The sequence below is a fragment of the Ziziphus jujuba genome, chromosome 10 (assembly GCF_031755915.1).
Source record: "Ziziphus jujuba cultivar Dongzao chromosome 10, ASM3175591v1".
NCBI lineage: Eukaryota > Viridiplantae > Streptophyta > Magnoliopsida > Rosales > Rhamnaceae > Ziziphus > Ziziphus jujuba.
Window position 1 is genome coordinate 21,423,325 of NC_083388.1, and position 27,363 is coordinate 21,450,687.

At 34.5% G+C, this 27,363-nt stretch overlaps 5 protein-coding genes, 2 non-coding genes and 1 pseudogene across 10 annotated transcripts; 2 read left to right on the top strand and 6 right to left on the bottom strand.

Annotated features, from left to right (window-relative positions):
* Positions 1-816: 816 nt before the first annotated feature.
* On the bottom strand, positions 817-4,753 carry LOC107411849 (proline--tRNA ligase, cytoplasmic-like; annotated as a pseudogene).
* Positions 4,754-6,601: 1,848 nt separating this feature from the next.
* LOC107411932 (26S proteasome regulatory subunit 6A homolog) lies at positions 6,602-10,939 on the bottom strand. Its single transcript, XM_016019619.4, has 10 exons — positions 10,644-10,939; positions 10,162-10,278; positions 9,215-9,322; positions 8,844-9,035; positions 8,556-8,747; positions 7,961-8,079; positions 7,728-7,815; positions 7,424-7,543; positions 7,168-7,308; positions 6,602-6,894 (listed from the first exon to the last, which is right to left on the bottom strand). The coding sequence occupies exons 1-10, from the start codon at positions 10,758-10,760 to the stop codon at positions 6,817-6,819; spliced, it is 1,272 nt and encodes a 423-aa protein (XP_015875105.2). The 5' UTR covers positions 10,761-10,939; the 3' UTR covers positions 6,602-6,816.
* A 1,968-nt stretch (positions 10,940-12,907) lies between these two features.
* Positions 12,908-16,969, bottom strand: LOC107411924 (uncharacterized). Of its 2 annotated transcripts, XM_016019604.4 has the most exons (13): positions 16,701-16,969; positions 16,190-16,327; positions 16,017-16,098; positions 15,666-15,742; positions 15,449-15,564; positions 15,224-15,341; positions 14,737-14,853; positions 14,540-14,631; positions 13,991-14,057; positions 13,825-13,906; positions 13,651-13,742; positions 13,387-13,530; positions 12,908-13,296 (listed from the first exon to the last, which is right to left on the bottom strand). In XM_016019604.4, the coding sequence occupies exons 1-13, from the start codon at positions 16,824-16,826 to the stop codon at positions 13,150-13,152; spliced, it is 1,398 nt and encodes a 465-aa protein (XP_015875090.2). In that variant the 5' UTR covers positions 16,827-16,969; the 3' UTR covers positions 12,908-13,149. The 2 variants fall into 2 exon arrangements, 1 of the variants encoding a protein (XP_015875090.2); XR_003054872.3 differs by lacking the exon at positions 12,908-13,296 and having other exon boundaries at positions 13,390-13,530; positions 13,651-13,747.
* A 127-nt stretch (positions 16,970-17,096) lies between these two features.
* LOC107411926 (sm-like protein LSM4) lies at positions 17,097-20,250 on the bottom strand. Of its 2 annotated transcripts, XM_025070840.3 has the most exons (7): positions 20,093-20,250; positions 19,964-20,005; positions 19,528-19,626; positions 19,327-19,404; positions 18,613-18,652; positions 17,921-18,085; positions 17,097-17,550 (listed from the first exon to the last, which is right to left on the bottom strand). In XM_025070840.3, the coding sequence occupies exons 1-7, from the start codon at positions 20,093-20,095 to the stop codon at positions 17,528-17,530; spliced, it is 450 nt and encodes a 149-aa protein (XP_024926608.2). In that variant the 5' UTR covers positions 20,096-20,250; the 3' UTR covers positions 17,097-17,527. The 2 variants fall into 2 exon arrangements, with proteins under 2 accessions (XP_024926608.2, XP_015875093.2); XM_016019607.4 differs by having other exon boundaries at positions 19,964-20,097.
* On the bottom strand, positions 19,066-19,258 carry LOC112490810 (small nucleolar RNA snoR127). Its single transcript, XR_003055005.1, has one exon. It is a non-coding gene; the product is annotated as a small nucleolar RNA snoR127 (small nucleolar RNA).
* Positions 20,251-20,316: 66 nt separating the features above from the next.
* On the top strand, positions 20,317-20,388 carry TRNAE-UUC (transfer RNA glutamic acid (anticodon UUC)). The gene has a single exon. It is a non-coding gene; the product is annotated as a tRNA-Glu (tRNA).
* Positions 20,389-20,790: 402 nt separating this feature from the next.
* LOC107411925 (F-actin-capping protein subunit alpha) lies at positions 20,791-24,488 on the bottom strand. Of its 2 annotated transcripts, none has more exons than XM_016019606.4 (10): positions 24,324-24,488; positions 24,019-24,134; positions 23,235-23,324; positions 22,769-22,833; positions 22,237-22,398; positions 21,950-22,028; positions 21,727-21,804; positions 21,400-21,455; positions 21,269-21,304; positions 20,791-21,166 (listed from the first exon to the last, which is right to left on the bottom strand). In XM_016019606.4, the coding sequence occupies exons 1-10, from the start codon at positions 24,427-24,429 to the stop codon at positions 21,097-21,099; spliced, it is 858 nt and encodes a 285-aa protein (XP_015875092.3). In that variant the 5' UTR covers positions 24,430-24,488; the 3' UTR covers positions 20,791-21,096. The 2 variants fall into 2 exon arrangements, with proteins under 2 accessions (XP_015875092.3, XP_015875091.1); XM_016019605.4 differs by having other exon boundaries at positions 21,381-21,455; positions 24,324-24,487.
* Positions 24,489-25,922: 1,434 nt separating this feature from the next.
* On the top strand, positions 25,923-26,939 carry LOC107411887 (small ribosomal subunit protein eS28). Its single transcript, XM_016019557.4, has 2 exons — positions 25,923-26,081; positions 26,551-26,939. Exon 2 carries the CDS (start codon positions 26,564-26,566, stop codon positions 26,759-26,761), a length of 198 nt encoding a protein of 65 aa, XP_015875043.1. The 5' UTR covers positions 25,923-26,081; positions 26,551-26,563; the 3' UTR covers positions 26,762-26,939.
* The last annotated feature ends 424 nt before the right edge of the window (positions 26,940-27,363 follow it).

Sequence of the window (27,363 nt, forward strand, 5' to 3'; positions counted from 1 at the left end):
ATATTATATTGTAACGGATAGGCACTTAGGAATGTGCGAACTAAACTGTGGGATTGTCAAATAAAAAAATATTGATGATTATGTTACATGTTGCTTCCACAATGATCTTCGTTAGTGGTGATGAATAGTATTGGCTTTTCTTTTTTTTTTTTTTTTTTTTTTTTTTGGGGGGGGGGGGGACAGCCATGAATGTACGTTTTCTTTCAGGCATATCAATATTAATATTTCTTCTACCATGCTCCAATTCAGATCTAGTGACTCTTGCCCCAGTAGGTCCACTTCCTTACAGGCTTGCACATGCTTCAATGCAGATCTAGTAAGTCCTGCCCCAATAGGTCCACTTCTTTGCAGGCTTCCCAGATTCAAAGCACAGTGTACCTACAACCTAATATAGAACTTTCAATGCACCAGTCCAGCATCTATTTTTAACACCATATGATATTTCGTTTAGTATATACTACATAAGATTTAAGTGATGAAATTGCAAAACTTATAGCTTACAAACTCCAAGTTGTTCTCTAAACAATAGTTAAACCAGGTGCAAGATTATTAATTTCCATATACAATAAAAATTAGAAATATTTAGTTAGATCTGTGATTCAAAGGTACAATTATGACAAGATCAAATTAGTGCTGTCATGAAAGAGACAGTATCTTCAGAAAGTCCTGGCTGCTCAAATGGTGTACAGAGAGTCTTGCATGCTCCCATTTCACCCTTTGTCCTATCTTTCACATCCTTCTCAACCTCCTGGACTCGAGACACAGAATCTCTCTAATAAAACAAAATTGTGGAATATTACAGATAATAATATTTTCACCAAAGAGAAGCTACATTTTGGAGAATATGAATTGAATAAGCAGCGGCCAATAATCTGTTTGCAAGAACCTTAAGATTATCAACAGTATTAATAAAAGGTTCATGAGTTAATCTAAATTTGTTTACATGAACCATTATTTAATTAGTTAGTAATATCATTAATGTCTCTTGAGACATGTACCACATATATTATGTGTTTTCAAGTTCATGTACTTAGATCTCTATATAAAGAGAATATAAATGATAATATACGCAGATTTTATCCAAACAAAGAATACAGGCTATTCTATGGTTTTGTATGATGCAAAACAAACCTAGGTGTGATGCCTATGGTTCCTAGGCGTGATACCTAGAGTTACTAGTGTGATGCTAGCAATCTATCAATAATTTTCATTCTTGTTTCTACCGTACGCTATTCATGTTTCTGTCCTATATTACTACAGCACAAGAATCATCACCAAGAAGCGAAATGAAAAAGATGATATTTCTAATGCAAAGAGTTTAAAAAGTAACTAGATTAATTAATTTGATGTTTTAGAGGGAAGAGGAATAAATTTTCCACATTAACGTATTATCAAAACCGGCATTTCTAGTCCATGATATCAAAATTGGAGTAAGAAACAAAAATGGAGTTAAATAACAGGAATAAACATACTTAAACAGGAATGCATAGGGACTACATGTCTATAATGATCAAATGAAGAGCGACCAGAAGCCGCAACAATACCACATGGGACTATATCAGTACAATACTTCATAAATAGAATTGCATAAATTGCTGGGGACATGTACCTTCTCATCACACCAAGAAGCTAAGATCGGCTTCCTTTGGCCAAGTTCTTCAAAGAATTCGTTCCATGTCTTAACCTTCCGAATGCAAGCATCTTATTTTTGTGTGGCAACATCATACAGGTTCTTTTGAATGGTGACCAGGAGATCATTAACTTGCTCAACCAAGTTTGCCATCGGTACATGTATTTTTGCTGAATTGTCATGGTGAATAGCGTGAACCTGTGAAGAGAATTACATTAAAAAAAATGGAAATTATTGAAACAAAATCTTTAGGAAGATATGCAGTTTTGAAGACAGAACCAACTATGAGAAGTAGTGAAATGCTAACCAGACTATTAGCCAACTCCTACGGTCCAATTTCAATCCTTAGAGGAACCCCTTTCATCTCCCAATGCGACCACTTCCAACCAGGAGTGTAGTTGACCCTAAAATCTGCCTCAGCACGAATACCTGCTTCATTCAAGGTTTTCACAGTAGTAGTAGTAGTAGTAGTACAGGCATAAAAAATTCCTTCAGCGTCCTTGAATCTCACAGGAACAACAATATCTTGAACAGAAGCTACTTTAAGTGGCAGCACCAAGCCTTTATCATCCCCATGAACCATTACCATGACCCCAATCTGAACACATTGGGAAATACATATTAAAAAAGATAAAGGTAATCAAACAAAACAAAAAAGACAAACTGCCAGTCCTTTCTCATTTTCAAAGTTACTCTCAGGCATTTTTGCAAAATTTTGACCCAGACAATGTGAAGTTGCACCTTGAATGCCACGACCAACACCCAGACGGGCGTGGTGAACCATATAACCTGCAGGGAATCAACTGCTTACAATGTTCGATGCTGGCTCCATACCCTGAACATGAGGGATATGAGCTTTCCTTATATTTACTATCTGATCCAGACGATCCCCCACCCCGGAGTAGTAGGGAACTTCGAACTAACGATTTGCTTTAGCTCTAGTTTCTATCCGTCCTGTCCACTCACCACTTATCTCAAAAGCCACTATTTGAGATCTCTGAAGTGAATTCCAAATCAGTCTTTCTTATTTCTTCGTATGCGCAGATTAAGGCCCACGTGGAGTAGTTGTATGATCGCACGGCGTCCCGGTAGAAGCTTTGTTACTCACCTTTTATGTAAGGGGAGAACTATAGAGGGGAGGAAAGAGAATATAAGTTCTTTTACTGCAACCGGGTCTGCATATTCAGGATTTTCTTAACCAAGAGCTAGCTTATGGATCAGATATCGATATCGGAAGGTCAGGCCCATCACTTCTTCTTGACTTCGATGATTTGCCTGCAGGAAGGAGGATCATCGAAGGTTGGAGAAAGAGATAGAAAGAAATGCATATGTCGTAATCCAAAGCCAACATAGGTTCCAGGTACTACAAGTACTAAGCGCAATGATCGACATCAGTGATTTCAAACATCACTCTACGAAGTAACCTCGATCAGGAAAGGTTTGCATAATTAAGTAATCATATACCGGGAAGTTACCTGATAAATGGAGTAGGATTTCTGAACTCCCATCGAACAACATTACACCACTGGTTAAGTTTTAAAGGAAGATCACGGTGTCCCCTGATCCACTTTGAATAGAAGGGATACATTACAGTCTCACTAGTTGGTCGACTTGCTATTGGCACTTCCAGATCAGATTCCGCAGATTTAGTTACCCATGCAACCTGAGAAAACCAAAGGTAAAAGTAAAGCATCATTATCGCAGACAAAATTTGTACACTTGACTTCTATTCCAAGGAAAACACTAAAGTTAGAACTAACATCAAGCAAAAGAGCAACCCACAGGCTTATCATTATGATTGTACACTGTACAAAACCATCAATACCATCAACAGGAGAAAGAAGACTAGACAGTCATAAAGTAATATCTTACCTGTGTATGTTAATTATATCAAGGATAAATTGACTTAAACTGATTTCTTGGAAAGTAAGGAAAAATCATATAATATGTATTCTACCAGAATAGGGGGGGAAAAAAAAGTTTATATTTCTCTTTGTACCAAATGGAATTTGGATCTCACCTCTGGTGCAAAACCCTCTATGTGATCCTTCTCCTCTGCAAAAAGGTGGGAGAAACAAAAAGAGGGAAGTAACAGTTCTTGACTTTCAATTTCTTGATCTCAGCATCAAAAAATTTCTGTAAATGTACATCATTGTAAATATAGATTGCCTAACTTCAAGTTTTGAAAGATAGAATAGAGGATTTAGTAAGATATGAGTTGAAGTGTTGTGATTCACTAACCCTAGGGTGATATCAGGGAGAAGAACTTTACATCACTGGGGAAAAAACAAAAAAAACACATAAAGAAAAAAAATTAAAGGAAGATAATCTTTTTTCAATGATACCAATTGCAGGAAAAAAAACGATTATCAGACATGAACTTCACTTGTTATCCAAAATAAAAGGACATGAACTTCACTGGCAACAAGAGTATCGACAAATGAATAAATGAGGATTTTGAGCTCACCTGCATGGCCTCCCAGATTGACATCGTCCATGGCCTTAGAATATAACAGCCAGAAATGTCATAGTATTCAAATCATCTCCCCATTCACAACTATCTGCAGTCCAAAAGAAAACAAAAAAGTGAAAACATATTAAGTCACAAACACCTGAAGCATGCTCATTATACTCAATTACAAGGAAGTATGAAGATCTGGATCCCAGTACTTTTGAAGACTTTTTTTTTTTTTTTTTTTTTTTTTGGCACTCATAGAAGTTAATACAACAAGGGCAACAAGAGGAACGACATAAATGGTTTTAGCAAACACGAAGAAGTGCAAAAAAACACAGTGGAGCCATTCATGGAATCCCCAACACTAGATATTAAAAGGAAACCTCAGAGAACCACTTTCCAAAGTTCTCATCTTTCTCGTAGGAAAGTCCCAATTCTTTCTTCTTTTTACCCCCTGAATGTGAAAGATACACATGTCAGAAACAAATGTTCAACCACGCACATCCATATACTATTTACGGTTTTATATCACATGGGTCAAAAATATACTACGTACAGTTTGCAAAGGCAATTGCTCATAGCAGAACACGAAACTCACCGCTGCCGCCAGCATCGGCATTATCCTTTTTTGATTCTGCACCAGCCTTTTTTGTCTCTCTACCAGCCATAACTTCAATTTGATCCTAAAAACAAAATCCATATCAAAATAATTTCAAATACAATCTACAACACAGCGATAAATTACATATCAATATAGATTACAGAGTCATCCAACCCTTTGAAGAGAACTTCTGGAAGCATAAATAAGAACGAATTCCCACAAACACCCACAAAATGAAAAAAAATAATAATAAAGTTCCAGTGTACTAAATGAGTCAAGAAAGAAGGACTGGATGCTTAAGCAGCAAAATTAAACATCAAAAAAACGTATACCAACAATTTCAAGAGAAAAAAGACAAATAAGCTTGATATGCAAGAAAGTGAAAAATAAGTAGCTACTTAGAAGTTTGATTTTGGATTTCTCTCAAAGAAAAGGAAGAAGACCTTTATGGATTGTGAAAGCAGAGTCGCAGAGAAAGCTACCGTTGTCGGGCTCCGCTGTCTCCGCTGATAAACGCAAAAACGGAAACAGGTAACGCTATAAACATAGGCAAGCTAGCTATGACTTCTATTTTTTAGGCAGGGTTACGTGCTCCACAAGTTTCCTAGAATCTAATAATGTAATATTTAATATATTTATTATATATGATGATAGGAGTTTTAACTAGACTAACAAAAATAAATTTTTAATTCTACGTACTTAATTTTATGATTGGGCAATTTATTTTTGATTTTTCCGCGGAATTTAGTCACGAGATTCTTCTCATAGAAACTCCTAATAATCATTTCTATCCATGCTGCAACTAATTGAAGCATAGGGTAAATGTTAAAAAAGTCTGAATCTCTCTTCTCTTTTCAAGATTTTAATTATGCATTAGTAACTTTTTTTTTTTATTTCGCTAAGAACTGCCCAAACTCTTCAAGATAAACATCTCTATAAGAATTGCATTCGTCTATATTAGCTAGTGTTCGGAACCCCATATGTACAACAGAAACTAACAAGTTCACATATTTAACATACATTGAAACTAATCCTCTATATAAGAATTTAGGCAACAATTACACAAAGTATTTAGAAGTCTAAGAGGACATGTGGCCTCAAAAGCATTGTTGAAGCTTCAGAATTAACATGAGCAACCTGCTTTTGACAATAAACAGTTTGTTACCTACATGAAAACGCACATCAAGCTGCTTGTACGAATCAGAACCAGAGAAGCAAAGAGTTGTCCTAGAAGCAAATTGATGGATCTACCAAGCTCCTCCTGCCAAAGCTTATGCATTTAACAATTCATTGATAGCAATATTTTTCAAACTTAATAGTTGTTTTCATTCATAAACTTACCGGTTTTGATTTTATTTAATTGGCAGTTTTGTTGCATGATTATGGGAATGTAGGGATTGCATACTACAAGGAAAGGCTACTGATGAGCAATTAAATACTCTATTGCCAAATTTTGATGCATATTGCTTTCATTTAATGCGAGTATAAATATTAATCAAGATATAATTTAATAATAAAAAAAATTAAATGGGTATACGATAAAAGAAGAACATCCTTTAATCTATCGGTACATGTTGGCAAGTGGCTGGCATCCTTGGTTTTGAAAATTTTCTGTGTCACATATGCATGGCCTCCGAACGCCCTCCTGAACCTCTTTCATTTCTCTTGTATTTTGTATATTTCAGAAGTTGAAAACAAAATTTTCCAGGAAATAGGAGACTTTGCATGATAAAAAGATGAATACTTATAAAAGTATCATAGAGATAACTTTAAATTTCACAGAATTTAAATTTCCAATATACACTTTTTCATATTACTTTCAAAATTTTAAAAGATTCTTTGTTTAGATGGTATCCTACATTTTCTGTAATTATGTATTAAAATTAACAGCCCAACAATTTTAACGCTTACAAGGTTGAAAAAGAAAGAATAAGACGTATTTTATACTCATCCATAATTAATCAAATACAAAACGTTTTTTTATAAAAACATAATCCAACACATCCTAAAAGTCTATTAAGGTCGGACACAGATTAAAAATTCATCTGGACATAGATTAAAAATTCATCCACAAGAACATAGGTTACTGTGAACAAAAGCTGGACTTGTAGAAGACTCAGATGATCCACCCTAAGCGTAGTAGTTCAAGCTCGCTTTCTTCTTTGCCTGAACTTGAATGATACCTTCATTGAAGTCTTCATGGTTCACCTGAAATTAAACCACATATCAAAGTATTTAGTTAATAGCAGCTTAAAAATTCCTAAAAGTTACCTGAATATTATCCCAAACAATTAGAGTACGTGACAAAAAATGGAAATCATAATATCTCATAAAACTATGCTTAAACCTTCAAGTAACCAAATTGAAACCGATTTAAAGAGCATGGGTGAGGTTTAGAACAGACTGTAATGCACCACAGAAACCTCTTTTGATCTCTTGTAATACCCCTTAGTAAACAGGAAATGGGGAAAAAGCAAGTACCTCAGTCGCATCACGGCGGAGAGCTAGCATGCCTGCCTCCACACAAACTGCCTTCAGTTGTGCACCATTGAAGTCATCAGTGGACCGTGCAAGTTCCTCGAAGTTGACATCTGGGTGAACATTCATCTTTCTAGAGTGGATCTGCAATTTATGAAGAATGTTCCAATTAAAGTATGTCGCATATAAAAAGAATAAATATATACAAGTATGTCGCATATAAAAAGAATAAACATATACAAGTAAAAAAATCCAGTACCTGCAAGATTCTAGCCCTTGCCTCTTCTGTGGGATGAGGAAACTCAATTTTACGATCCAATCGACCAGAACGCATAAGAGCAGGGTCCAGAATGTCAGCACGATTCGTTGCTGCTATTACCTGTAAAATTAGAATGAAAATATCAAACTTGATACTTAGGATAAAAACTATTTCTTCAAATGTCAGGTCACTCTACCCCAGCCTTTGAGACTTGACACTGTATGATAAGTTATCAACGATTTTAAATTCAATTGCAACATCTGTTTAAATATTCCCAATTGCATGGCTGAAAACATTCACAAACCTTGATGCGGTCATCACTACTAAAGCCATCAAGTTGATTCAACAATTCTAACATAGTACGTTGCACCTCCCTATCTCCACTCACTTCACTGTTTTCATAAAATGATGGAAAAATCCATTATCAGAAAGACGGTTGACACCGACATTTCTAGGTCAATATCTACAAAACTCAACATCTTGCAAATATTTCAAGCACACATTCTACAAGAGTGAATATTTGTGAATTATAAGTACCTATCAAACCGCTTTGTGCCGATAGCATCGATTTCATCTATAAAAATGATACAGGGAGATTTCTCTTTTGCAAGCTGAAAAGCATCGCGAACAAGTTTTGCTCCATCTCCGATGAACATCTACAAATATTCCAAAGATTGAATATTTCATGATGAACCATTTAAGAAAGAGATTTCAGAAATTGTACCCAACAATAACTAATAGAATTTTGTAGCATGATAAACAGATCCTTAAAAGGCAATATAATACTCATTACTTTAAATTAAAGGAGAAAAGTTTTACAGATGAGTAAGTGAGATAAGTATAATATATATAACAAATAATTTAGTTAGTTCTGCAAGAATGACAGCTGCAGTACCACATGGTCTCTGGTAACTAAGAGCTCGGCAAGAATGCATCAAACCAAGATATTAAACAAAAACGCAGAATGAAATTGCAAAAACTCATAGCAAATTATAGGTATATCAAATCACAAGACAACTTTTACTATGGTTCACAGACAATCAAAATATTAAGTATCACAATTATATACAAAATAAACGAGATACTGAAGTACATGCTAAGAAAATACATAAGGATAACAATGTATATATACCTGGACCAGTTGTGGGCCTGCCAGTTTCAGGAAAGTAGCATTTGTCTGTGCAGCACAAGCACGGGCCATAAGAGTTTTCCCAGTCCCAGGAGGTCCATATAAGAGCACTCCCTTAGGTGGACGAATTCCTAGCTTCTGAAACCGCTCCTTGTGTGTCATGGGTAAAACAATAGCCTCAACCAGTTCTTGGATCTGTGCGATGATAATAAATTAGAGTAACATACCAAACACTAGGCATCTCAAAACAACCAAAGTGCGCATATAGCATGCCTAAACTTTCAAACTTGCCTGCTTCTCTAGTCCTCCAATGTCATTGTAGTCTTCAGTAGGTTTTTCATCAACCTCCATGGCCTTTACTCGAGAATCATACTCAGATGGCAGAGTATCCAAGATCAGGTAACTATCTTTGTTCACCCCAACCAGATCACCAGGTTTTAACTTATCAGGGTCAACAAGCCCAACAACAGGTAGAAAAATTGTCTGAAATAAAGTGTAAACACAGAAAGGGCATGTCATTTCATAAAATAAATAAGAAGGGATGACAGGTTCAATTCAGATTGCAATATTGCAGCTTGCCTAACTGCTCCTACAGGCTCTACCAGCTGAATATGTTACACAAGGACATGTAAATAAGTTACAACACTGATAGGCTGGCTTACCTGGCGAGTAGATGTTTTCAGGACAACACATTTTCCTTTCCTTTGTGAGTCAAGATCAATATTTGCACCATCTTCCTCAGCCTCGTCTTCTGGGTTCATTTCCAAAATCTGGACAAAATGGTAAAGGCATTAGTAGCGAATGCTTATGTAATAACCAAAACAACATCCCACTGAGATGCTTAGTAAAAGCTGCTTTTAAACAACACAAAAATACACAAAGAAACAACTATTCTGTCCAAAGTCAACAAAAATTAAGCACGAATAACCATTCTGTCCAAGGTTAGAGCTTAAAATTCATCAGACATTTTTTTAGATAATCGAAATAAAGAACAGAATAACAACACAAATCTGGATCTCTAATTTCAATAAATGAAAATAAACTAAATTGCATTATATGGTAACTAATATAAACTAGAGGTAGCCAAGTTCTGAAAGATGTGTAACTAATTCAATGTTTTTAAGAGTTAAGGCATATAATTTAAGGGTACTTCTGCGATTTTCTAGACAAAAACTCCCATTAACTTGCTTCTATAAATAACCATTTGTTTATGCAAAGAATGACTGATTTCCAATAGATAAAATAAAATACAATAAATAAAAGTTTTGACCATTTTGGAAAATGAAGTACAAGAAAGATATTTTCACAGATCCAACAACCTTTGTTATCTACCTGACGTATATTTGTGAAGGCTTGACTAGATTTCTTGCTTACTCTTACAATTAGTCCACCTTCACATGTACATTAGAAGACGCACTTCCATTGTAAAATTAGAAAAGTAATCAGTATTTTCATGGCCTCTAAGCATGTAAGACCTCCTTTTATTTCAAATATACTATATATCTATAGGTAATCCGATGCATAAAATTTATCTCCAACTAGAAAATCAAAATTCCACAATAAAAATAAGACAAGCATTAAAATTAAGAGCAAGGCAGCAAAATATTACCTCAACAATGTTGCCGACCAAGTAAGGTAACTGTTTGTTGAGCTTAATCTTCTCTTGGTTCTCCTTAATTTTCTCCTTGTACGAATCCAACTCCAAATTTGTTCTTTGCAACTCTTCCTTAAACCCCCACAAAAAAATAAAATAAAATAAAATTAATCGCATCAATACATATTTTACCACACAAATTAATTAATTTTAATAAGGATAAATCACGTACCAACAAAAGGCATTCGAAAGTTCATATATATATATATATAAACTAGAATAGCAAAGAATAAAAGACATTCTTTAATTGATTTGTTTCAAATCGAAGTCTTTTATCTTTAAACAAATAAGTAATTTTATTAGGGATGGAAAATAATTATTCGAATAACCAAGGAAAACCCTAAATTTACTGCAAAAGTTGTGACAAGAGTATAGAAACCCTAAAAATGAAGATGAACCACAGAAAAAGGAACAGGGAGAGAGAGAGGATGGTTGACCTTGAGTATACGGATCTCGTTGTCGAGAAGGCGAGAGGCTCTGACAATGTCATCGGCGGTCATGGAAGCGAGCTGTTCATCCTCAAAGCTCGTGTCCTCTACCATGGCGCTTGCCATCTGAATTAACTTTCTCTATCTGCGTTCGTGTGTGGGATAGAGAGAGAAGAGAGAGATTGAAGCGCCAAGTATTCCAATGAAATTTCACAGGAATCACAGACCGGATGAAAGTGGCTTGCTCTACTTGTTCTTAAAGAAAACTCTTTTTCTTTTATTTCTCCTTCTTTTTTTTTTTTTTTTTTTCCTTTTTTTTTTAATTTTTATATTTTTATTGATAGAAACTCTGGCAAAGATGGGCCTTGAGAGTTCCGGACTTTTGTAAGTTGGGTCACATATGTTTGGGTACACGCCCATCAATTATTTATTTATTATTTATTATTTTTTTATGAAACCATAGAGCTTGATATATAAAGGCAGTGCACGTGAAGGCGCTGATATATAATAATCCAGGTCATCTTAAAGTCAAAATAAACAGGGGCACCCAATAAGCAGCCAAAAGCTTGTTCGTTCTTTCAGTATAAATATCCAGTGGCCTAAGTTTTAGCACAAATCAAAAAGAGAAATTCCCAATCTAACTTGAATATCTTCCAAACCTTTTAGTATATGGAATGCAAAATTGAAAGTTTGAAACTACAATGCCCCAGAACAAATCTCTGTAAAGATGACCTAGAGTAGAATGCCTACTCTCCTCGAATGCCAAGCTCCTATGAAAATGTGCTTGTGAATCCAATATACCTGCCCTATATTGACACAAATTTTTCTTTCTTTCTATTTGAGCATAAATTCTTTACATAGAGTGACCATATTTAAAAGAAAAGGAAAAAAAAAAAAAGGCTAGCGGCATTTTCTGAGACCCTCAAACAGGACAACTTTTGAGGTAGAAACAAAAAGGAGAACATACTAGTGCATTGTGGGGGTCATCATCATAGTGCCACTGTTTATTGAAAGGAATTGTTATGCTAGAGATTTAAAAAAACAAGTTAAAGAGAAAGAATGGATAACAACATATAAAAGTTGCATGTACCTCAATCTTGGTTCATACCATTAGTGAAACGAAGAACAATTAATTCCTGATACGAGGACTGTAAAACCAATCAGGACCAAAACTTCAATCTTTCTTGATGACACCATAATTAAAACCAAGATGAATAAAGCGAGCTAGGGTCTGATATATGCACAAGCACTAAGTAAACAATCAAACATAATGATCTTTAAATGTATGAGGACATGCCAAAAATGCACTCCTATGATTGTTGAGAGAATAGCAGATGAGAGAAATGATTCATAATGATTCTCAAGCTTTCAACTATAAGTCTATAATACAAAGTATGGGGATGAACTCTTCATAAACTTTTGCACAAGCGCACTAACAAGTAAGTAATAATATTTTAAAGGTCTGTTGATGATCATCGGTCCTTGTTTTCATTGAAAGTTCGATACCCAGCCCCCGCTCATCTTTCTTCTGGCTTTTAGTTCTGTCTGGCGATTCCTTTAGAAAAATATGTTCAGGAAGCCCAGATGGTATGTGAAGTTAGAGGCAATGTTCCACAAATGTCTGGTAATAGCTGCCTTATTCCAATCATGAACTCTTTTGAGGCCAACCTTTGATCGGAATACGAATGAGATCCACAATGTCATCATTCTTCCAATCCCGTTTTGGTAAACGTCTTAGCATCTTCCCTAGTCAAGCATTTTCCTGAGTTGAACTTTACTTAGCAATATTTATTACCATATTGTTATTATCATTCCATATGCAGGAATACCATATTTACTAACAATTTTAATTTCCAGGGTGATACTCTTGGGAAATTTAACTAAAAGATTAGACAATATGTTCCTCAGCCATTGGTAATCAAAAAGGTACAAGAATTTGAACTGAAATTCTCACAGGAATCACAAACTGGATGAAAATAGCTTGCTTACTTGTTCTCAAAGAAAACTCTTTTTCTTTTATTTCTTTTTTTTTTTTAATACTTTTATTAACGGAATGTTAAGACACTCCGGCACTTCAAGACCTTCATAAGTTGGGTCACATCAGTTTGGGTGAAACAAACATTAATTAGGCCCGCTTCGATGGGGCAAGGCAACACCGTCTATATGCACGCCGCACATAAACTGTATACACTCCCACAAAAAAGAACCTTTTACTTTTATCATTTTTTTTTTTTTTTTTCGTGAAGCCATAAAGTTCATAACCCAAGTCTACGAATACAAACCATAGAGTTCGATTTAAGCTAGTGTACCAATATATACAAGGTGATGCAAATGAAAGCGGTGATGTGTAATCTGGGTCATATTAATGTCTAAAAATAAACATGGACACCAAATAACTAGCCAAAGGTTGTTCTTTTTCTCAATATACATATCCAGTGGCAAAAGTTTTAGCACAAATCAAAAAAGAAAATTTTAAAAAAAAAAAATCCTAATATAACTTGTAATTGAATATCTTCTAAAGCTTCCAGTATATGCGCAGCCAATGCAAAATATCAGCTACAATGCCCCAAAACAGGATCTCTGCGAAGATGACATAAAGTAGAATGCCTACTTTCCTGGAATGCCAAACTCCTATGAAGATGTGCTTTTGAATCCAATATACCTGCCACATGTCAACACAAAATTATCCAAGTATTTTATCAGACCCTGAAACAGGACAGCTTTTGAGGTAGAAACGAAAAGGAGAACTTACTAGTGTATTGTGGGGGTCATCATAATACCACCCATTGATGAATCCTGCAAAGATGCCTTCAGCTGCCATAACATACACAAGCATAGCATTCATGCCAATCCATTCCAGGGGCAAGAATAGATACTTCAAATTGAATATATCAACCTGGCAGAATCGCAGATATTAGAAGTTAGATCGGATATTAAAGCAGATATCAAACTATATGGGATTTTAGTTGACATACCCGAAAATATATAAATAAAATTTCAGTGCAAAAAAGTGTACCATTATGTAGAAGGCTGAGAATACCAATGCTGCTGCTCCAGCAGTTACACAAACATAGCTAAGCGTGTACAACTGTTTATTTAAAGGTATTGCTGCACTAAGGATTTAAAAAAAGTTTAGAGAAACAATGGATAACCAGTAAAAGTTTGCGTACACTTTAATCTTGATTCATACCATTGGTGAAATGAAGAATAATCCCTGAAATGAGGAGAGCAAAACCTGTCAGGATCCAATGCTTCGATCTTTCCTGATGACCCTGTAATAAAAACCAACATGAGTAAAGCAAGCAAGAGTCTGATATGTGTCGAGCTCTAAGAAACTGAAATTATACAAACCTAACCTTTAAATGTATGAGCACATGCCCAAAATGCACCCCTATGATTGTTGACAGAATAGCAGATATAGAGCTGCAGCAGGAAGTAAATCCATAAGACAAACATTCAAAATTATTCTTAATCTTACAACTAAAATACAGTATGGAAAATGATCTCTTCATAAACTTTGCATCCATTATGAGCTTTATGCCTAAAGTTTCAAATCCATTGCAAGCTTTGATTTGGTTGCCCAGAAGGAAAATCTTAGGTGTCTTAGCATCAGGATTCCCTAGTCAACCATTTTCTTGATTTGAACTTTTGGGGAAAGTAACTAGATTTTACAAAACCGACCTACTATATGGCTGTGCCAGAGCAAACATGCCAAAAAGATTTCAATATGGTGGCCATCCATGGCTATGTTCCTGATGTGCAATTCCTCATCTGCATAGGTAGGGCATTCCTGATAACAAAGGAGAGGCGTAATTGATAGAAGGCTTTCCAGTATCCTAAATGGAGTGTCCTAAGCTAGATGTGTTCACAAAATGTACACGTTCTACTTGTATTGTGTAGCAGACCTTAAAATTCCTTCAGGTTCAAAAGGAGCATGACACCAAGATGGTGCGCCTTTCCGAAAGGGCCCCTCATATGGGGAATCCTCGGTGCAAGCCTGCAGCACAAATATCAGTAATGGTTGAACATTTGAAACTGCTACTTATGAACTTGAGATCTCAAATTCATAGAGACATAGAGCATTAGAGAAATGGAAACACACCTTAGATCTCCTCCAGGCCGGATGTATATACATGTGACTGATTCCCAGAACTTTTCTGTCAATGTATCCTACTGCATTACATGGCGGATCCAGTTTTCCTCTCACATTGCATGATACCTAAAATCAACAGATGAGACAAAAACTCGGTTTTATTAAAATAAATAAATAAATAAAAATACTCCAGCATGCTGAATAATGCCGTGCAACTTACATGGTGGAACAGTTAAATCGATTCACTGAAAGGAAATGCATCTCCACACAAAATCAAGACTTATTTTGAGAAGATCTTATGTTATTTGATACCAGAAACAGTCATTTTGAGCAATGTATAACAGAGCGAAAAGATTTTATATTTAAGTACCTCCCAAAAGGCAAATGTGATTGCCCAAAGTGAATAATTCTCCATTGATGTTCAAAGGATTACATCCATATTAAGAACATAGCTATTTATCTTATGAAAGTATGATATTTGGAGTAAGGGGCTTACAGTGAAACTCTTCCCATAATCAATACTATCTTTGTCACGGACAGTGAAATGCCAATCAGGAACATATATCCCATAAATTACAGCCAAGTAAACAACTAGGACACCTGCTCCCACCATCCTGGAGATTCAGAAACATACGATTCATCCAAAATTGTCTTACAAGTATAAAATAAACACACATATATATATATATATATATATAAACTCCAAGCAAAATATGCTTACCAATGCCAAGCGTATAACTTGAATATAGAGAGACGGCCAGGTGTTAAACCCTTGGCTTGTGCATCTCTTGAAACAATTTCCACAAGTGCCACTACCAGATATGCAAGAGCAATTCTCTACAAATGGAAAGAAGAATTATTACATCTATCCATGCTGAAGAAAACTAAGTTTTTGTTATTGATATATGAAACGTTATATAATTGTAAACCAACATTACCTGGAGTATCCCACACCACCTTATCACTTTCATGTCTACACCATATGTTAGCTTGTCTGGTGCATGTGAGAAACCTCCTTCATAACATATTAATGCATTCTCAAAGTGAGATTCAGAACCTTATATATAAAACTATGTAAAGCTGCTCATTATCTACTTCTCTGTTTATCAATTTATGTGTACGTCACTACTTAGATGCTATGACTGACTAGTGATATCAGGTTTCTCATCTTTTACTCAGTGTACAAAACTTCTGACAAAATCATTGCTTTTGGATAGAAGGACAAAATGGAGACAGGGTAAGAGTAAGAATGAAACCAAAAGAGGAAAAATTTTAGCAAAACAACTGACCTTGTAATAGGAGACCCCAAAACAGTAGTTTCAGAGTTCTCAGAATCACCTTCTTGACAGCCACAAGCTGATTGGATATTCGCTGTCCCAAAAAAGAACAAGAATGAATGAATGTATAATCGTGGTATTTCTTTGCTATCCTTGTGTTGAACTAGAAGTAAAATATAAACAACCTTGAAAGCAAGCGCAATGGAAATTCCCACAATGAACAAAAAGAATGGCATTACAAAGTCCGCAAGATTGCAACCATTCCAAGGTGCATGCCCAATCATAGGCCACTCTCCACCGGCATCATCGACCAAAATCATCAACTATAATGCACATTATATAGCATCAAAATTATGTAAAATATTGAAACAGTAATCTATGAAATAACTCAAAGAACAACAAATAAGAACCAATAAACATGTTCATGGTCCTATTAGCAGTTTTACTCAAAAAAATGAAAGAGAAAATGGCGTTGCTTAAAACATTTGATCGAAGGAGCTTAAACAAGAAATAAAGCTAAAGCCATATTCAAAAAAGCTATTTTAAGAGCAAATACGTAGGTTCTAATGATGGAGAGGTACTCGGCAACGTTTAAGCTCGGAGTTGAAACTTGGAAAATAATTCTAGCTTTCTGCTACTTTTCAGTTCAAAACGTTGCCAATAAATAAAGCAAAGAAAAAGGAAATGGTTGACTACCGCAACTGTTAGGCCTCGAAAGATGTCAACAGAAGCAACCCGTTTCGTCCTTGCAACTTTTTGGTCGGAGATACTGTGCGCCGGTGTTACCTGAACTGTATCAGTATCTGCTTTGATTTCGGCCATTAGAGCCCGTGAGCTTTGCTTCAGCACTTACGGTGTTATATTTTTGTCAGAACTTTGATTCAGTTTTTAATGATTGGATGTCTCTGCTTGTGGGCGTCACCATCGCCAAACAAAGTCATATAGATAAGGGAAAAATTTGTCCGAGGATTTTAACTGTTGTATGGAAATTCAAAGATTTCATACTCCAACTAAAAGATATTCACTCTCGAGGTAAAAATAAATAAATAAGCCGTTTTCAATTTTCTAAATTTTACACAAGAAGTTTTTGAGAATAAAATGAAACTATACACTTTTTTGACCGCTGGTTGTGTTCCAGAAAAATTTTGTGTTGAATATTAAACAATACGTAAAAATTTACCATCGACTATATAATCTTTTTTTTTTTTTTTTTTTTCATCAACATAAATTCAATTACAATGGGATCCACTTTGTTGCAGGCTAAGGAGTTAGGAAAGAAGGATATTATAATTGCTTTTTTGACAAATTTCTTTGATCAAACATAGCAATTAAGGAATCAAATTTGTCAAATCTTCCCTTCTGAACTAGGTTGAACAATTTCCAGTCATTATTGCAGCATAGACAAGATGTTCCCACAAGGCTCCGTTCGTTTAAAAGAATTCTCCGGTCATCATTGAAGAAAGCAGAATTCCTAAAAAAGCAGCTTTTTGGTATCGGTCTTCCATTCAATCTTAAAATTTGTATCAGCCACGACCACGACCTCCACCTGTCCCACAAGAAAAGAATGAATTCAAATAGTCATCAAGATTTGCATCAGACAAACCATGCGTAAAACTCATTACTTTATTTCAAAGTGAAAAATGATATCTTATATTGAAATTGAACTTTGACTAGGATTTCACGTTTTACTTCAGTTCAAAACAAAGGAATGCCTCCTTATGCCAAACCATAAGCCTACATAAATGATGGGATAATTCTAGCATTTTTATTTGTCATACATATATATATATATATTGGTAATATTTTACTGGCTATTTAGATAAATATATATATATACACACACAAACACACACAACATGTTGCTGAGAATGTAGCTTGGCTGTATTTAATACCAAATTGATATCCATAGGTTATACCTTTGTTAATACGAGTCTTGCGCGTTAACCCTCTACCCCGGCCTCCACCCAAGCCTCTGGAACCTGCATCATCTACACCATGTCCAACGCCTTTTGCTTGCTTCCCACCAGGACCTTCCTCTCTAACTCTCCCTCTTCCACGTCCCACACCAGGTGGCTTTCTATCTGAACAATTAAGTCTCGGGTTGTTTGAGGATTGTTGATACATGTACAACTTTGCATAGAAAAAAAATAAACAAATAATAATAATAATAATAAAATAAGCAAAACAAAAACTTTTTAGATCTTTATAGTTGAGCACGGTACAAGAGAAAACTTAAAAGTGGTTCTTGCAAACTAAAAGTAAATATAGCCCAGCTATGGTCAATCTGTTGGATCCAAAATTAGGCAACATAACTCTTCTACAGAAAACTTGAAGACAGATACCAATATTTTTTCTTTTAAAACAAAAACTAATGTAAAAATGTAGCAGTAGATGCACTGACAGCATTATTCAAGCAAGCAACTCAAGGATGTCTCATTTATATGAGCATTTATAATGCAGGTAAAACCATTTCCATAGAAAAGAATAGTTTTATGAACAGTACAATCTAAAACTATCAAAATTCCAGTTAACTTATGAATTAGACACAATAACATTGCAAAAAGAAAAAGCCTTCTTCAACAGCAATGGAGAAAGCTAGAAATTGTACCTGACCGGCTCTTGGTCTCCTCCTGAACTTTATCAATAACCTAATGAACAAAATAAGGGTTACAGCACCAGTGGTACGGTTCTTGAAAAAATAATAAAAGACGACACAAAAATATAATTAGCTGAAACAAAGTTTAAAACGAAATTTGAAATAGTAATACATGATTAAAAGAACCAAAATGTCATAAATATTGCCTGCTAAATAAGTATAGACTAGAACATTTAGGTGACGTCCCAGTGAGATGGCCAATGATCTACCTCTGGCCTAACTGTGCAAAATCAATGGACATCAGCTAAGTTCTTGAATCTAGCAAGTATGTTGCACGTACTGCTAGATTTATAGAAACTTACAGATTGCATTTATGCCACCACCAAGCAATCTCTATAACATCAGACAAGAAAAAAAAAAATTTGATAAAAAGGAGAAAAAGGAATGACAATTTAAGGGAAGAATTTTGGTCAGCAAACAACCCATTCTCTGTATTTATCATCAGAGAGATGCGCTTCTACAAAAGGTGTCTAATCTGAAGCTTGATAAAGTTTATAGAGAAGACGAACAATATGCCTCAACATAAACAACCAAGCTTAGAATAATATGCCTTATGGAGCACATCAATGTCTGATTTGGCTAAGTTGCATCATTCCACCGAGTCTCAAAAGATAAAACGTAGAAAGAAGATTCCAATTTATGGAACACAACAAGAACAAAAAGTACCTCATCTGGGACTCTAAGATACTTTATAGTATTTCCACGAATATAACACTCTGGCATTCTCCAAAACCGATCTCCATCCTATGCCATCAATTTCCATGTTTTAGTGAGATAATTGCCATTTAAGAGTGTAAACTTCGACTTGTAGCACCAATATCAAATAAAATAACCCAAAAGTAAATTTGTGGATATAGAATAAATTACTTTCGAGGTACAAATGACTTCTCGAAGGTGGATGTTCATCCAAGTATCACAATTTACCAAATGCCCATTGTAAGTCTCCCCATTTTTGAGCTCCACCAACTACCAGAAACATAATAATAATAATAATAATAGTTAGAATATATCAGAAAAGTGTCCATTAGATTATACCCTCTTTAGCTCCCTAAGTAAACAATAAATAGCGAAGCTATCATTCCTCATTAGCAGTCTGCAAATACCTCAACTAAACTAATCCAATGGACGTCAAGAAGATTTTTTTTTTTTTTTCTCAATTTTAGATTTTATTTATTCTATATTATTTTAAATCCAAACAATAAAAATTCCAAGACCCGTTTCTTTTCCTTTATCTTACACTTTTTTTTTTTTTTTTTTTTGTTCCCAGCACTCAAACAGAACCAACAAGGCAAAAAGCTGTTACCATAGGATGCCCTTGCGCGGTCTTAAGCAGGGAAAGAGGAAGCTGCAATGAAAGCCAACGAAGTAAAGCATAAAATCTAACAGTTTCGAAAACCAAACTACGGAGAAGGCAAAAATAAAACTCGCATACCATCTTATAAGCAAAGAAAATCTAGCAAATGTCAATATTACTCGACAGGTTAAATATTCAGCTGATCAACTTTTTGAATCAAAGAAGAACGATTTGACCCGCTATACACACAATACCGCACAGAAAGTTTAGAACTGCTTGCCCTTTTCTTATTTCGCAGAGACTAAAGTTATAGCTTCTCGTCTTAATTTAAGAAATTTATTAAACGCGTCTAGTAACACCAATCCATTGTCGTCCAGCGGTTAGGATATCTGGCTTTCACCCAGGAGACCCGGGTTCGATTCCCGGCAATGGAACTTTTTTATATTTACTCTTTCTCTTTTTTTTTTTTTCAATCTAAATTTAGTCTTTAAACCCTTTTTTTTTTTTTTTTCAATTCTCTCTGGAGTATTCAGACAATTTTATTAAACAATTTTCTACTTGATGTTTAGCCTGTTTTAAAGCTTTAGCAATGATCAAAGAGAGCACTGCAGGCATATACTCCATATGACAGCTCAAATCACCTCAAATAACTCCACTTTTTAGGAGGTGATTTAGAAAAATAACACCAGAATAATGGTTCAATTTGCAGCAAAGAAGAAAGATTCCAACAACTTATGGTCACTTTTAAGATTCAACAACTTATAGCCACTTTTTTCCCAATACAGATGATTACAACTCCACAAACATCCTCCGCAATCCACATGCACAACAAAGCATGAAAAACGAACCACAACCATTTTATTGCTATACATTACATTACCCAAAAATAAATGCTAGATTACAAATGCACCAAAACTGAGGGAAAGAAAACTCTAAAAGCCAGATGACAATTTTTGAGGCCGATGAATTAGAACAAAAGGAGATTATAGAAAGAGAGAGAAAAGCAATCAACACAAATAGTCACTCAAAGGTACATATTACAGAGACTTGCTGTCTAGGTAGGCATATATATAAGAAGCATGACTCCTGATTTCAGTGGTGTATTCACTTTCCAATGCCAAGTTCTTTCGTGATGTCTCTTGTCAAGCTGAATTGCAAGGTGTTGTGCCATGGAAATAAGGTGCGCGTGACAGGAAGCTTTCTCCGAAGGTCCTGCACAGCAATTATAAGTTTTTAATCTTTATAAGCCTTAGCCATTGAATGAACCAATATTTAAAAACAAATCTTTATAGGGTAACTGTTTATATATAGTACCTTGAAAGTGGTATCCGGCAAGTTTGAATAGGATGCCTGCAAAGAAAATCAGTAAATAAGAGTTCTAAAAAGGTCAAACCGTTTTAAGTAAGAAATGATCATTTTTATGAACCTCAAGAGAAGCCAAATACTCTGTCTCATGATGTCGAATAATGTTGGCTATGCTAATCGCAGAATCTTCTGGGGACTGAAACATATAAAACATGTCAAACAATTCAGAATGGATTAATAGATAACGAGATAGACATGAATTGGTAATTAAAACAGGCACATTCTTCAACAGCTAGAACTACATACACCTGAGGGTAGAACAGATCTTTTGGCAGAAGAGTATGAGTCATTAACATCAAGAAAAAACCCTAACATCTTTTGACGCTGACTGTTAAACAACAAGAACAGGACGTCCTAACTGCATATAAACAACAATGAAAACAAATTATGATAGAAGTATGTCCAACCTGAAAGACTGTTGAATCTTTGCATTCATGTTTTGCATCTAGCTGGACATTTCCCTCCTCAAAATAATGGGCACCCACCTGAAAGAATTAGAGAAAGGAAGAGAAACTACTAACTCTTGGTCTATTTTTTACAATGTATATTGATCCAACCTGAATAATTTAAGAAAAAGTGAACAGAAAAGCACAGATCTGTTATGCAATCCAATAATTTAGCCCAAGATACCTGGAGTTTGCCACTAAATTCAAGTATCTGTATTTCATCTTTGAACTCAATGGTCCATACTGAGCGCCAGCTACCATTGCTATATTATGCCAATAAAAATATTAATAAAAGATAAAACACAAAACTAAATAGTTTTTGACTTGTGTCCTGTAAAAACACATACTAACAATAAATGTATGCAATCATACAAGCAAGTTTTGATATAGAATACTTATGTCCCAACTCAAAACACACATAAAGAGCAAGAAAACAATTTGTAAATTGTTCATTTAACTAATTTCACGCACCAGAAATTTTGCGGGCTATGTCTAGTGGCAGAAATTACCACCACAAGCTCAAAATCAGATCCTGGACCCTCGACATCTTTTCCTTTCCCACAGTAAACTGAGCAGACACCTTTTGGATAGGCTTCACCAATGTATTTCAGAATTTCTGCATCAAGGGCACATCTGTGGAAAATGTAATACAGCTATCAATTAAGATAAAAATGGATTTGCCACACAACGTTATATAAGCCAGATTATTTTTTTTTATTTTACACTGATTATGTAAAGCAGAAACAATACAGTTCATTTAACACAGAGAGAGAGAAAGGGGAAAAAAAATAAAAAAGGCACAATACAGTTGATTTGTACAATGTGCATGGCATAAATTTGCAGATTTTACTTGAAAATACAATATGACTATAGACGTCTAATTTGAATGAGAGCATTCAGCACCTAATACTGCGTTTGTATCTAAATTTTTGGGCTATGCAGGTGCACATTTCTGTCCAAAAGAAATCATATGTAATTTAACTATTAAAATTATAAAGCATACCGAAATTCTTCAATATATGGGGATGGTAGTTCCTCATCCAATGCAGGTCTAGCCTCTGTACAAACCTGAACCAATTTAGCACATTATGATGAAATAATGGGTAAAACGACCAAGATAATAAAACCCAATGAAAACATAATGAGTTACATATCATACACATTAGGTGCTTTGACAAAGTCCACAGAAAGTGCATGATGTTGAAAAATAGGATAAATTACAAGAAGGGTACGTTATAGACAGAAATCTTGCATTTTTAATCCCTTGGCAGGTTAAAGTAGTAACTCTACATAAAACTTTATAACCTGACAACCTTGACCAAGGAAAAATAAAGTACCTAACTTTGACATTACAGATAAATTTCCTATTCTCCTACAAGGCTATAACTAAACCCGAGAGGTCTTTTTCTCCTCTAATCATGTCCCAGTTTTCACTAGCCTTTAATCGTTACATTAAAATCAAAGTTTACCTGTTTGATGTGGTCAACTATAGCGACTTGGGCAGTTCTTGGATCAAGGTACTCATTTTCGTTGATCTCCCCGTAAGATGTAATTATTACCTGCATACACAATATGATCAGAGAGAGAAAGAGACCAAAACAGTTTGATGAATGCTTTGTCTGCAAATTACATTATAAGTAATAAGCCATATATCTAAGAACACCCATAACCTAAAAACAGCAATCCTTATGCATAAATGTAAAAATTAAAACATTAAGTTGAGTAGAACTAAATCTTTGCAACCAAGTGTTAAGATTTTTCAGGTAACTATGCATATGGTATAGACTCGCACTATAAATCAGAAAGCAATCAAGTAACGGGATCAAATTACTTCTACAATTGGGGGGAAAAAATAACAATCAAGAAACACTTTCACTGGAGTCTTATACACAATTTACAAATGACGCTAGATAGAATCTCGTTGATGTATGACATAAAAATAAAATAAAATAAAATAAAAAATACAAAAAAAAAAAAAAAAAAAAACCAATGAGAGAAAAGGAAAAGATAAAAGAGTTCTGAATACAGATTGAGGAAAAAGCTAAACTTTTTTGCTTTCAGGTCCTATTGTTAAATGCACAAATGAATCTAAAAGTGTAAATTAGGTTCTGTTACGTTTCACTGCAACGACTAAAACCTACTGGAACTGAAAATTTATGAGATGGAGCTCCAAAACAAACATACAGTTAATTAACTAATTACAAAAAAATAATTGCTGGAGAGAGAGAGAGAGAGAGGTTGTCTGATGCATACGTCGCCGGCCCGGCAGGGCAATTCTAGGGAAATCATGTGGGATTTGTTGTACAGTGGGAATGACTCCGATGCTGCTTCCTTGTAGAGTTCCTCGTCGTTCAAAATCGCTTTCACATCTGCCAAACAAACAAAAAAGCATAAGAAATTTTCAAAAACTTGTCTCAGTACATTCTTGATCACAACTTAAAGAAAAAATCAAAGAAACTGTGAATTTCCATAAAGAGACTAATTCAAAGCAAAAAAGAAGCGAATAGAAATATAAATTACGCTTTTTTAGATTAATTTCACAGAAAAAAGTGCTTCACCTTTGGCAACATACTGGATTTCACCAGGAGGAGAGTTGAGGAGGAACCATTTCGCTATCTCCTTCTTCTGCTTCTCGCTAAGCTCTGCTTCTTCCTCGTCCGCCATTTTTCTATCTCTCTCTCTTTCTCTCTCTCTCTCTCTGATTTGAAACGAAAGTGAAGTTGGGGAAGATACAGAGGGAGGGAGAAGAAAAGAGCAATGTAATTCTCTGCGATGCATTGCACAGAATGAATGCATCTGGACCGTAGGTTTTGGGACCCGCACAAACAGATGAACCAGATTGGGGTGACGTTATTGAGAATGTACCGTAGGGGATACTTTCCTTTGCCGTGCATGATCTGTAAAGGTCGCTTGGAATGTGCGAGTCGAAATGATTTTGATTGGTGGGGATAGATGTGACTATGAACCATGTCCATCCGACGGATGATCCTGGCCGTTCGTTATGGCGACGTTCAAGTTGTCGTCGTGCATTCCACGTACGACATAAGTTTCGTCATTTCATTTTGTTGTCGTGTGCTTTATACTGGGAAGTCTGGGATAATAGATTCACTTTTAAAAAAAATTATAATTAGACAACGTTTATTATTGGTTCTGTACTTCAACAAAACTTTGCAATCAATAAAAATGTAATACGAATAATTATAATCTTTTCAAACAAAAATAATACAAATAATTATATTAAGATTTTGTTGAATTTTCGGAAAGTGAAATTAATTTTACTCATGATTTTAATCTTATTTTCATAATTTTAAAGGTAAAATATGTTTAATCCCCTAAACTATTGCATGTTTTACACTTTACCTTTTTCACACTTAAAAAAGTGTTAAAATTTCCTCCTTTATTTCTATTACTTTAGTTTAAATTTTCAATTTTATTTATTAAATTTGGCCAAAATTAAATTTGCACATAAGTTCTAAATGAAAATAGAACAGAGTAAAATAAATTTTTAATAAAATTGTATTAATTGAGTATGATTAATTTTAAAAAAATAAATAATAGTTGATATGCATTATTTGACTATGATGGCAAAAAAAATAATTCAAAGGCGATGTGGATTTGTTGTAGTTTAAAAGATAAAATATAAAATGTATAATGATTCATATCCATTCATCAAAAAAAAAAAAAAAAAAAAAAAAAAAGAAAGTAATAATTCAAATCCATAAAACATTACATGCTTTAGGCATAAAATTATCTAAACTGAATATTTGTTTTACTGCCAAAAGAGTCAAAACAATTATTACCAAAAAAGACTAAAAACAATACTAAAAAAACAAAAGTAAAATTCGATATCTAACTAGAATTGAATCAAAATAACAAATCCAAACATGTTATTCTCTTTCCACTTTGGATCCAAAAAGTTGATACCATAATATTGGAAATATATCATAAAATAATTAGCTAATATTTCAAAATAAAAGCAATTAGATATAGAAAAATAATAATAATAATAAAAAACAGATAATATAAATAAAGATAAACATACCTTTGTTTTTATTGGAAAAAAGAGTGTTTTTGTTTAAGCAAAGGAAAAACAAAAAAAACAAAAAAAAGTGTTTATTGTTAAATGTAATTTTCCTTGAAAGCACGTGACACCTTATTTTGCAAGAAAAAAATAAAAAATAAAATAAAAATAAAAACACGTGGTCCTTTATATACAGAGTGTTAGGGTTTCTATCCCGTCTTCTTCAAAGTTTGCCGCGGCTCTCAACACTTGGAATTCTTCGATCTTCTTATCATCTTCTCTTGATCTCCTTGAGGTACAGACCCTTTTTGTTTTTTTGTTTTTTTGTTTTATTGGTTTTCCTCTGCTATATTTGGTTTGCTTATTGTATTTGATAACTCCGATTCTCTTTAAAGTTTTGGCTGTTGCTTGTTGTAATTGGAACGAATTTAATTAACCGGGTTGGGTTATGTTCTTTGGTGTGCTGTATCTAATTAGATTTAACTCGATTCAACTATCTGACAGAGTTAAGAAGAAATAATCCGTTTGTTTGGAATTTCGATTAGTCATTGGGATTTATTAGTCTACTTGCTGATGAGCTTGAAAGCGTTTTTGCAATAATTTTACATGGAATAGCATAGTGGGTTTTTGGTTTTTGGTATTTGGTATTTGGTTCTTTTGCCAACATTGTTATGTTCTGTGTGTGATGACTAATTGGTTAATTTCAATTTTTGGAACTCTGTTAATAATTGGTTAATTTCTAAATATCTGTTTTGTGGTTTTAGTTTTTGGTGAAGAATGGAGTCCCAGGTGAAGCATGCTGTGGTGGTGAAAGTAATGGGTAGGACAGGGTCAAGAGGACAGGTGACTCAGGTGAGAGTGAAGTTTCTGGACGACCAAAATCGGTTCATCATGAGGAATGTTAAGGGACCAGTTAGGGAAGGTGATATCCTTACCCTTCTTGAGTCTGAAAGGGAGGCTAGAAGGTTGCGTTGAGATTATTATTATCTCTCATTTTTCGGTTTGACACCATAATGACTGTTTTGTGTTAGCTTTCAGTATCAGATTATGTTTTCCATTTTTATCATGGTGTTTTTTATTTCAATATGGAAGCTTTTGTATTGAATGATTTGAAATTTCAACCTTGAAAAACGACTATACTTGGGTTGGATCAGTGTTTTTTTTTTTTTTTTTTTTTTTTTTTTGGTAGTTAAATTGATTTATATTTTTGTTTATTTATGTTTTCATCTGCTCGGAACATTTGTTGTTGGTGGATATTAGCTATTGAAAATATGTTGTGTTATGAGAAAACTAAGCTGCAACCTCTTTTGTTTTTTAAGAAATCTTTCATAGTCAAGAAAAACTTAATTTTTAAGAAATCTGGAAATGAGACACACCCCTTTTTGTTAGGGGCATATAATGAATAAAATATAAAGAATATCACTACTAATTTATGGTTTTATTTCAAATGATCGGCTAGCCAACTTATAAGTTTTCCAGCTCTAGCAGTTATGTGTCTTCCGGTTTCTTGATGTTTCACTTTAGCTCTTTGTTGGTAACCAAAACTATTTCCTGAAAAGGAGAAAACTAAAATGCCT